The 11,273-nt window shown below is 53.6% G+C and overlaps 2 protein-coding genes across 2 annotated transcripts; one reads left to right on the top strand and one right to left on the bottom strand.

The window, feature by feature from the left end:
- Positions 1-5: 5 nt before the first annotated feature.
- LOC103808179 (nuclear inhibitor of protein phosphatase 1-like) lies at positions 6-206 on the top strand (the record flags this gene model as incomplete). Its single annotated transcript, XM_009080947.1, has 1 exon — positions 6-206. A coding segment is annotated over one exon (201 nt), but the record flags the coding sequence as incomplete, so codon positions are not given.
- A 5,421-nt stretch (positions 207-5,627) lies between these two features.
- On the bottom strand, positions 5,628-9,444 carry SMPDL3B (sphingomyelin phosphodiesterase, acid-like 3B; the record flags this gene model as incomplete). The annotated part of the gene is made up of 6 exons (XM_009080948.1): positions 5,628-6,008; positions 6,966-7,099; positions 7,688-7,868; positions 8,022-8,194; positions 8,725-8,868; positions 9,347-9,444. Coding segments are annotated over 6 exons (1,111 nt in total), but the record flags the coding sequence as incomplete, so codon positions are not given.
- Between the last annotated feature and the right edge of the window lie 1,829 nt (positions 9,445-11,273).

Here is an 11,273-nt window from a genome sequence, read left to right on the forward strand (position 1 = left end):
CGGCGCTCATCGGGGGGCTGCCCATGCCCTACCCCAACCTCGCCCCCGACGTGGACTTGACGCCGGTTGTGCCCTCCACGGTGAGCATGACCCCAGCTCCAAACCCTGCCGTCTTCAACCCTGAAGCTGTGAACGAGCCCAAGAAGAAGAAATACGCCAAGGAGGCCTGGCCGGGCAAGAAGCCGACGCCGTCTCTGCTGATCTGAGCCGAGGGCGGAGGCACAGCTCCACAAACTGTTCATGTGCTGTCGTCTTTTTAAAACTTCAGTGTCCTAACCAGATGTAATACCAAAATTGGAGAAGCGAAATGCCCTTTAAAGATCTGTCTTCAAACATTTTTATATGTCTGTTTAAAAAAGAAAATACAGCTCCCATCTCCCTTTGAACCAAATTCCCTGGAAGACTCTTCTTAGCTGTCGCTGTCCCCAGGGGCCTTGACACTCAGTTTGGATCTGTGACACAATTCGATCCTCACTTCTGGCATGACCCTGCAGGTCTGTGATTCGGGCCAGGCTCACTGTGGGTGACACTGTTCCTGCTGGGTGTCCTCACAGCAGGGTGGAATGTGTGTGGGGCCAAGCCTTGCTGAATCCTGTTGGGAGGAGTTGTAAAACCTGCGGAATATAGGTTACCTTTTATTTTTTATATTTGCAAACCTCACCAGTGTGGGACATTCTCTTTTTTATTATTGGTTTTAGTTTGGCTACAGCTTGTTTTAATTTCCACATAAAACACTAGAGCATGCCATGAGTCCTGAGCTGACAGGGACAAGCAGTGGGAGGATTCCTTGGTGCAGAGTTGTGGGGTGGGTGCTGTGGGGTGAATAGGGTGCAGACCTGGAGGGTTGGAGCGAGTGGACAGGCACTGCTTGCCCTGTGCAAGCAAGAAACAACAGCTCTGGTGCCTCCCCTGTGATAGCTCAGGGTGCAGTGAGCACAGAGAACAGTTTCTTGGTGGCCCCTGTAACTCATTATTTGCCAATGGAACTTGGGAGCTCAGAGTATGTGAGATGCACCAAGCCCGAGCTGAGCAGCTGTTGGCAGTCAGGACTGGCCTGTTCCACACCTCGGCCACCAGTCTGCACAATCTTTGACTGCTGGGAACAGCAGATGAGGATCAAGTGGTCCTGAGAGCCAGGCCAGGAATTCTCAGAGACAATAAAGCAGTGCACGAGCTGGTTTCATAATATCACTTTTTTTATGTCTTCATCACTTTTTCCCATGGAATAAGATGAGAAGTTTGACTTGCAATGTTGCTCAGTGCTTCTTGGGTTCAGATTTGACAACGATTCACATGTGTTCACTGTGGCTGTACTTGACACAAGGTAAGGTGTTCTTAAATTTACTCTGAAGTTTTGTACACGTTTCAGTTTTGGTGTCTGGGGGATTATCCAGGAAATGTGCACCAGAGTGAGAGTCAGCCTGGCTGGTCACTGTGTGCAAAGTTGGAGCTGGCTGAGGAGGTAGGGTTGGATCAGTGCTGTGTTCAGTGCAGCTGGGGTGCTGGGTAGTGCTGGGTGAGTACTGTGTTCCAGTGCCACTGGGGTGCTCTGTGCACCAGACCTGTTTGGGACAGACGCTCCAACGTCGATGTTAGTTCTGCTCCACAGGGGTTGCTTCCATCACATCCCCAAGGCAGACCTGAGCTGGCAGCTGCCCCACTCCTAAGAGCAATGGCTTTGGAGACTGCTCTGTTCCCTCCCTGCACCACTGTATCCAGCTCAGACTGTTCCACAGGTGGATTCAGCACCTGCTCCCTGATCCAGCTGTGCTGCTCTGTTCAGTTGCCATCAATGGTTCAGCCCTCAGGTGTTCATTCTGCTTCCCAGCATTCCCACAGGGACTCAAACTCTTTCTCCCCTGGCCTGTAGGATTTTCCTTCCCAGCCATTCTGCTCTCTGAAGGCAACTCTAGGGTAAGACTAGTCAGAGCAAACAGAGCTGAACAGGTTTTCTTCTTTTTCTGTTCTGTTTGGGGGGCGTGTGTCCATTTGGGGGTGGGGTTTGGGGATTTTTTTGCAAGTGGCTCTTTGCAAGATTTTTCTTGACAAGGGAAGCTTCACTGCTCGTTGTTTTTCCAAGCTCTTCTCCTCCCTGGCTCTGAACCAGCTCTCATTGTTGCAGAGCTTGGGGACCACAGCTGGCCAGGAGGGGACAGGAACACCGAGGGGCTTTGTACAGACCTTTGTACACTTGTGTAATATGTAATAGGCCTTTTCACACTTCTGTTGAGCTTTTTACCTGTAACCTTTACTATGTTGTAAATTAAATGCAGATTTTGCCAGTTTGGAGTTGTGTAGTGTGTTTGTTTCAGCACTGGTGCAGCTGAGCCAAGGCAAAGTGCCCTTCTCCCTGCAGGCCTTGTCCTTGGGCTGCAGCTCCTAAAGCTGCCACAGTTGCTGTGCTCGTGACCTGCTCTGCTGCCTTCTGCTGCACTTTGGCACACGAGTGACACTTAGCAGTCGATTTTGAAAAGTGGTTGCTTTGTTTTCCAAGCTGAGTTTTATCTGGTTCTGTATAATCCTCTCTGTAAGTTGTACTCCAGAGCCCAACTCTGCTCCTCTCTGTCCACCCTGCTCTGACAGCATGGCCTTGGGCAGGCTCTGTGCACTGTCCTCTGTCACACTGGGTCTGCAGCCTGCCCTGGGCTTGCTGGGGACAGCTGCAGTGGCCAACAGCAAACACAGTTGGTTAGATAACCACAGGGCAGTGATGTAGGGCTGAGAGGGACTCCCCAGCTTTGCTGCATCCAGCAATGTTTAGGCTATAGAGAAGTATTTTCTCAATCCAGCAGCAGCTGGGGCAGGGTCACACCGGTGTGTCAGCACAAGGTTCATGGGTCACAGCTCCCTGCAAGCTGCTCACCAGCCACAGGCTGGGGCCGGGGGAGGGATGCAGGTGAAGGGCTGTGTGGTGTGACACTGGCAGTGTGGGTGGACTGAGCAGCTCATCTCCTGTATGAAATGAAGGATTAAAAATGAGGTAATTTGCATAGTAATTTGAAACCTTCTGCAGGGTGCAGTGCAGAGATGGGAACGGGAGACAAGTTTGCAGCTGAATCGGTGACTGAGCTAAAGGAGATGGTAGTGTTTTCCAGGAACAAGGGCTGTGTGGTGTGACACTGGCAGTGTGGGTGGACTGAGCAGCTCATCTCCTGTATGAAATGAAGGATTAAAAATGAGGTAATTTGCATAGTAATTTGAAACCTTCTGCAGGGTGCAGTGCAGAGATGGGAACGGGAGACAAGTTTGCAGCTGAATCGGTGACTGAGCTAAAGGAGATGGTAGTGTTTTCCAGGAACATCTGTCCTTGCAGCACTCCCTGGGTTGTCACTGTAACCCCACCCCTCTCTTTTGGCTTGGAAATACAGGAGTGTAGCACCCAGTGGCAGCTCCAGAGGAGCTGACAGGTGGTGCATTCCCAGGGGCTGTGCAGGGGGGGACCACTGTGTGTACCCTGAGAGCAGGAATTGGAGAGCAGCTGACCTCCCTAGGCTGCTTCAGGAGAGCAGGAATAGCTTCCAGCACAGAACAGCTGATTGTGCCAGGGGAAGTGTGTGCTGCTGCAAATACACCAAGAGCTTCAAAACCTTTGGCACAGGGAGAGACCATAGGATAGGGCTGGACTGGAAGACACGGCCAAGCCAAGGACCTGGGGCTGTGCAGTGGCTGTTGCTGGGTTCAGAAGTCAAGTGATGTTCAGGATTTTTTTCAAAAGAAGGCTGATATAGCCAGGGAATCTGCAGGTTCTTTGATCTCAAAATGCTCAGTCTAGCAGTGGTAGGTGAAGGGAGAAAAGTGTTTCTGCTTTCACTTCCCAACACCAGGTACAGCTCTTCAGCCCACCTACTCAGTGTGGGAGAGGCAATACTGGAGCAAGAGGGAGAGAGTGAGGTCAAACTGGGGCAGGTTCAGGATCAACAGCCACTGGGTTTGGGTCACAGTCCTCAAATGACCCTTCCCTTAAGGTCCTGGAACCAGTAGGGCACTAAGAGGTATCTAACACCACATCAGTGCCTGAGACTAACCACGATGCTTCCCCTGCCTCCTGCAGAGGAGAGCAGCAGCATTGGTGGAGGATTTGGTTATTGTCTTTTGCTTTGTATGAATTTTCGAGAATCAATGCCCTCCTCAGAGAAGCTTTGAGAGAGAAGCAGCTAAAGAGCCCAAATCTCTGCTGATCACCTTTACACATCAATCACCCTTGCTGTCTGTCTTGTCAGAGAATCTGGCAAAGATTTCAAACACAGTGACAGAATGGTAGAAGAGGAGGAAGCCTCAAACACTAAAGCTTAACTACTGCCAGGGCACAGGAAAGATGTGGGCACACTGGTCCCGGACCAGCAGCTCCACCACGAAGCAGTGTCACCCCAGCACCTCTCTGCCCTGTGCCCCCGGGGCAGCCCCAGCTGGGGCAGAGCCGCCCCGAGCCCTGCAGCGCTGGACTTGTGTGTTCCCCCCAGCCCATGCTCCCCTCTCTGCTGCTCCAGAACAAGCCTGGGGGTCAACAGGGCCCAAAGCTGCCACGCTGGGACCTGCCAGCTCAGTCATCCTGCTGCAAATGGCTCAGAACAGGCACCAACCCACAGCTTCCACCTGTCTTCCACCGTTCCCTCAGATCTGCTTCGCTCCCGGGAGCTCTGGTGACACGGAGCTGGAGGGGACAGGGGCTGCCAGCCCTGCAGCCAGGGGGGTGGGGAGCTCACGGGGGTCTCGGCTGTTCCTGCAGCGCCAGCACAGCCTGTGACACCTGGGCACACCTGGGCACACCCACAGCATCGCTCCGCACGCTCTGGCCATGCCAGGGGCGAAGCCACGGCCACCACGGGCTGCTCAGGCTGTGTGTGCTGTCTCTGGAGCTCTGGGTCAGACTCCTGGCAGAGCCCAGAGCTGCCCTCACAGACAGCACCTGCTGTTGTGCTTCATCCAGCACTTTGTACTGGTGCCCTCAATGGTCTCAGAGCAGCTGGCAAAGCCCAAGGCTGTAAATCCCCACCTCATTTCTCCCATGTCAGGCTGCCATGCCCAGCTGAGGGAGGGAACTCAAAGGATGAGAATGAAGAGAGCACAGAAAAGCTATTTACGTTCAGAAATTGGAGGGAAAAAATCATCAGTGCCTCATCTTGGGCACCAAAACCTGCTGAAGTCCAGACACTGCCACCCCACATGGCTCTGCTCAGAACTCAGCAGCTGCTGCGGTACAAGGCCACCACAACACCTGGGCCAGCTGTGTGGTCTCTCCAGAAGAGAAGAGTGTGCAAACAATGACAAATGCTGGCAGCAGCCTCCAGGAACATGTGGCAGCTCACAGCTCTCACCCAGGGGCAGTTCATGTCCACAGGGAGTCCTGGTCTTCATCCAGTTTGCGAGTCAGTCACCAGTGCCAGTGGAGCAGGGACAGACTCTTCAGTGCAGCCAGCCTGGCACAACAAGGCTCCCACGATCACTGCCCTTCCCTCACACATCAAACTGGTCTAGAAAACTGCCAATTAGCACCACAGAGCTTTTAGTAAACACTGACGATTTTGTCTTGTTTCTGAGGGAGTTCTCAATGTCAAAATCTCTGATTCACGTGCAGTGTGAGCTCGTGCTCTCCTCCTTCTCTCCTCTCTTGGCCCTCACAGCACTCACTAGGGCCTGAGCAGTCCTAGGGACATGCAGAAAACCAAAAGCCAAAGGCTGCTGGTGGCAGAGCCAGAGCTGCTGGATTCAACACACTCCTCATACTTGGCAAAATCGACCTCCCTGATGGCACAAAGGTGATCCACACGGCAGCTCTGCTTGCATGGGGCCAGGTCGTACTTGGCAGAGTTGAACTCATAGTACTGCTGCAGGTAGTGTGTGTCCTCTGAGAGCCTCTCCAACACTTCGTGCATGGAGCGCGCGGAGCCATCGGGCACCTGGAAGGCTTCAGTCAGCCTGTACTCCTCCTCCCACACCGGGGACTCTTCCTCCCCCCGTGAGCCCATCGTGTTGGCACGAGTGAGGTTCAAGTAGTAAGTCACCATGTCCTGAGAGGGAGAAAAACAGATTGGGAACTCATAACGACAGGATTGGCCCTGCAGTGAGACACTGCTCCCAGGCACTGCTGCAGCACCACACACACAACACTCCCTGCAGGCAGCACATCCCTCCCCGGGAGCTCAGCTGCCTCCAACAGGGCTTCCTACAGAGGTTTCTGCTTCACTTTTACCTCCAGACATCAGACACTTTGGGCCTGGCCTGCTTCAAACATCAGTTGGTTACTACCAACACTGTCCTCTGGCAGCAGCAAGGGCTGCAGGAGTGCTGCTGAGTGAGCAAAGAGATTTTTCTCAGCTGAGAACAGACTGAAGTTTTGCACACCTTCTGTTCTCAGTTCTTGTCCTTTTTCTCTGTGCTTCACTGGCTCCCCAGCCTTGCATGGCATATTTCAGCATTCACTTCTCATGCTATAAACACATAAACAGAGCAACTACAGAGAGCTTCACCCACTGCAAAGGAAGGCACAAGTCCCATCTTGGCAAACGAGGAAACAGCAGCTGCCCTACAGTTCACCTCTGTTCAGATCCATTCCAAATGCATTGGTTTAGCAAGTAGAAGGACCCAAAAAATTTTCCAGATGGTTTAAAGTTTTTGGAGGGGCTCTGACAAGCCTGTTATTACTCAGAGAGGAGTGCTGTAATCCACATAATCTGTGGAGCAAAGCAAGTGTCAAAGGAAACTTGCTAAGGACATGAAGAACATGACAAAACCTGCCTGGCCCTGCTCTGGGGACTCATCCCAGCAGGATGCACTGGCTGCAGGGGCTGTGCCTCGAATCACTGACACTGACTAAATCTTTGTGCAGACACAAGGCTGAAATATCCTGGGTCAGGGTCCTCTCCCACACAGCCCCTCAGCTCCTGCAGTCCTGCCTGTTCCAGCCAAAGGGAGGAATTCAAGTTCTCTTTCAGAGCTGCAGTGTGCAGCACACAGGGATCCCCTACCAACACCTGAAGGGTGTCTGGATCGTAGTCGATCACCCGGATCCCGGGGTTGTTTGCTCCATTGGTCACTCCAGGTAATGTTGTTTTCCAGGGAGTCACTCCAGGTGCCAGGAACATGACATTGATTGGAGAACCTTCACAGCAAGGCAAAACAACCCATGAGTGGAGACCTTGGCTTGTCCCACACCCTGTCCCCATCACAGTGAGCAGCCAGAGTTGATCACACTGCCCACGGCAGCTTGGTCAGCAGCCCCTGGTACAACTGTGCACACACACAGATCACCAGAGGGAATGGCATCAGGGACTGAACGTGTGACTGCTGCAGCTGGGAATGGGCTTTCCACTGCTGGGGAGGACTCCTGCACTGAGGGTGGCAGGGAACCACACTCAGCAAAGGAGACCCAGAGCATCTCCCAACCCCGACCCTGAGATTTAGCACTGCTCCCTCACATCTCAGTGATGCCCAAACCCCACAACAGGAAATGGGCAAAAAGCTGACAGGAATTGAAAGGAAAGAGTTTGAGGTGACCAGGAAGGAGGGCAGAAGCTACAGGCTGGGGGTGGAGATCAGAACTACTGTTGTCTCTTTTTGCCCAGAGCATTTCACAAGCCTTTGCTGACTTCTCAGCTGCCTCCAGCCAACAGCCACTGAAAGCTCTCATGGCCAGTGATTCTGGGAGCTGACAGAGTGCCACACAAGGGCTGCTGTGTGAGAACCCCACCTGTATGGCTGTAAAGCATGCGAAAGCTGTCAGTGTGGTGGTGCCCGAAGAACTGGGCAGCGATCACCCCGTGGTGCCGCCGCACCAGCTCCAGGTAGTGCTCATTGAAGCCCTCCCGGAACCAGGCCTTGCCTCGTTTTTTCTCGAAGAAGCCAGGAGGGACATGTCCCACGATGTACACCTACAGGAGCAGGAGCTGCCCTGAGCCCAGAGCCCACACTGCCCACGGAGCACCATCTGGCTGCAGCTGCTCCAAGGGCAGAGCAGGAGCAGGAAGAGCCTCCAGGCTGGGAGAAGCCTTCCACAAAGGTTCTTTGCTCATTTCTCTTAATACCATTTCATTTGCTCTAGAGGCGTTGGTGAGTGTTTCTTCCAGCCACTGGAACTGCCCCCCAGGATCCTCCTCAGCAGCTGTCTCGTTGTTCTGGTTGTAGTAGAGGTTGGTATTGAGGACAATCACCCGTCCCCTGGTCCCTGGGCCTGGCAGCTTCTCACTGTAGAAAGCTCCTGAAAAATGCAACCAACAGGTAAAGAGCTGCAGGTCTGGTCAGGCTGGTGGCTGTGAGCGCAGATCTCTCCACTCTCCTTAGCCATAGCCACAGCAGGGTCACTGCCTGGGCCAGGCACCAGGAGTGCTCTTGACCACCTCAGGATGGGGATTTGGAGTGACTCTTGCCCGTGTGCCTCTTGTCATGCTTGTGCCTGTCCTGGTGAGGGGACACCTGCACGGGGACAGTGGGCAGCATCAGGAGCAGCCACAGCACTGCCTGCATCAGCTGCTGCCTTTACAGGTGCTTTTCCTTCCTCTGCAGCTCACCACTGCATTCTTTCCAGCAGCTTGATGATGGCAGGAGAGACTAAAGAAATGTCTCTTCTGACAAGCAGGAGAACTCTATACTAGAATTCAACCTTTCCTCTGCAAATCCTCTATAAATACTGTTGCTCTGAGCAGAGAGGTAAGGAAGACTGTCCATGGTATTCTCCTACCCCTCCCCATCTCCCCAGAGGGCTGCCAATGTGAGCCAGTGGTGCCAGACCTGCCCTGAAGAGAGGAACAGAGGCATCATTCAGCCAGGGCCGCCACAGTTCTGCTGTTTGGGTGTAGATCCTGTGCTCCTTCCCAGGAAACTGATTCTTGGGGTGGAAGTCATGATTGCCCATCGCCGCGTAGACTTTAGTACCTGGAGACAGGACGAGGGAGGTCAGTGCTGCAGAGCCCCTCAGAGCTCCCCAATGCACTCACAGCCCTGGGGCTGCACTGACCAGGAGTACAACAAAACTGCCCCTCCTTAGGACCAGCCACCCCAGCCCCACAGCTCCACAGCCATGTCACTGAGCTGTCACCATCCACAACGCTCCTTCCCCCTGCTGACATGGGTTAGGTGTGAGAGAATCTTGCAGCTTTTTCTGCCTTAATGACTAATTACAGAAGGCTTTGATTTCCTCTCTTCTGAGTAAGCTCACCTGGAATGTGAGTGTGCATCAATGCTGCATGGAACAAGGCACACTGGAATTGAGGTCACTGGGAAGAGAACTAACAAGTCCCAGTGACCTCAGCCCTTCTGTGCTTTTCCCTGTCCCAACTGTATTTCTCCACCCTGGTAAGCCCTTCCCCTGACTCTCTGTGCCCCTCACTTGTTCTCACCCCTCAAATCCTACCTGGAAATGTCTCTTTTATCAGAGCAGTCAGATTTCCTATTATGTGCAGAACTTTTTCTTCTCCAAGCTGCTCGTTGGGGACATGGGGAGTGTCATCTCTACAAAAAGAGAAGCAGCACAGTCACTGTCTAGGACTAACAGAGCCTGTGCTTACAGCCATGAGCAAGGCAGAGTCACTTGTTGACTTCTCTATGTGCCTTCTAGAAGAGAAAGCTGAAGCTTCTGGGGGCAGAAACCAGTGCTATGTTGTCTGGCCAAGGCACCTGCTCACAGGGAAAATGAGCTCCACTGCCTGCCAGAGCTGAAGGAGCATTTGGCCAATGCACAGGGTGGATTATTGGGGTGACCTGTGCAGGGCAGGAGTTGGACTGAGGATTCTTGGGGTCCCTTCCAGCTCAGGATATTCTGTGGTTATGTGATTCGCTTTACCTTACAACCCCTGCCCAAGGGTGTGGAAGGGAAGCTCCCTCTGTCACAGACTCTAGAGCTGCCTGGAAGTACTGCCAGGATCAGCACTGTGCCATCTGAGGGCACCATCTGATCACAGGAGTGGAGCACAGCTGTTGGCACAGCTGTCATTACCCTGACACAGGGGAATGCCTCCAGTCAGGCAGTGATCCAGGGCTGCTCCAAAGTGTCCCAGACACACGTCTGTGTATGCACTAACACACAGCATTTGTGGATGATGCTGGGCTCACACTAGCCCTCTGGAGAGGGAGATCAGCATTCAAAGTCATGTCAAAGAACTGGGGGAAATTGAGGGAAAAAGAAAATTCAACATGAGGTCACAGGGACCAATAACTACATCTAAGCAGGAACCATCTGCAGGGACAGGCAACAGCCCTGCAAACTGTGCCTGGAGGTTACAGCAGATTGCAGGCTGAGGTAGCACTGTCAGAAGAAAAGCAAACATACAATCACCAGGCAAAATAAAGCTTTTACTGCCTGTAAGTGCTATTAAGGAGAGAACATGCTCCACTGCAGAGGTCCCTCCCACTCCTAAAGCTGAACAGCCCCTTTTGAGACAGATCTCCCAGGTGCCTCACAGCAGTCTGAACAAACACCTCCAAGCCTGGTTTGCAATGTTCTCCCACTGCTCTGACTGGCAGGACCTGCTGCACTCACACACAGCCACATCCCCTTCCCTGGGCATTTCAGGTGCTCAGAGTCAGTGTGGAGTCAGGCAGGGCTGGACAGGACGAACGAGCACAGGATAGACAGGGAGTTGTGATCCTTTCCTCACCTCCCTGCCTCTCACTGCCTCTTGCTGGCATGGACATCCCTCGCTGGGGTTGTGCTCTCCCCCAAGCCCCTGTTTTGCATTATCACAGAATGTTCAGGCCCCTTCCTGTGCTCTGCCTTTGCCCTACCTGTCCTCTCTGCCCTACCTTCTCCCTGCCTGTCCATACGTGTCCCTTGACTCTTACCTGTGCCCTACTTTCTCCCTGCCCAGCCCTACGCAGCCCTGCCCGGCTTGCCTTGCCACGCTGCCTTGCTTGCCCATCAGTCGGTCGGCCCTGCTCTCCCCTGCGGCAGGGTGGGCAGTTTGCATTGTCACAGAATCACAGCATATCCTGAGCTGAAGCCCAAGGATCACCAGTCCAACCCCTGCCCTGCACAGACACCCCAACAATCCACCCTGGGCCTGAGAGCATTGGCCAAACACTCCCTGAGCTCTGTCAGCCTTGGGGCTGTGACCACTGCCCTGGGGAGCTGTTCAGTGCCCAAACACCTCTGGGGGAGACACTTTGAGGCATATCCTCCACTCTCCAAAGCAGGGGACACGGAGGGTGCCCTGACACCCAACGAGCTCTGTACAGGCTCTGCTGCCCTTCTCCTGCACAGCCCTGGACACAGCCCTGGACACAGCCCAGGGCTCCCTTCCACCGACCCTGGCTCCTTCCTCCGTCCCACCTCCCCCTGCCCG

Source organism: Acanthisitta chloris, unplaced genomic scaffold, assembly GCF_000695815.1.
Source record: "Acanthisitta chloris isolate BGI_N310 unplaced genomic scaffold, ASM69581v1 scaffold40348, whole genome shotgun sequence".
In the NCBI taxonomy this organism is placed as follows: domain Eukaryota; kingdom Metazoa; phylum Chordata; class Aves; order Passeriformes; family Acanthisittidae; genus Acanthisitta; species Acanthisitta chloris.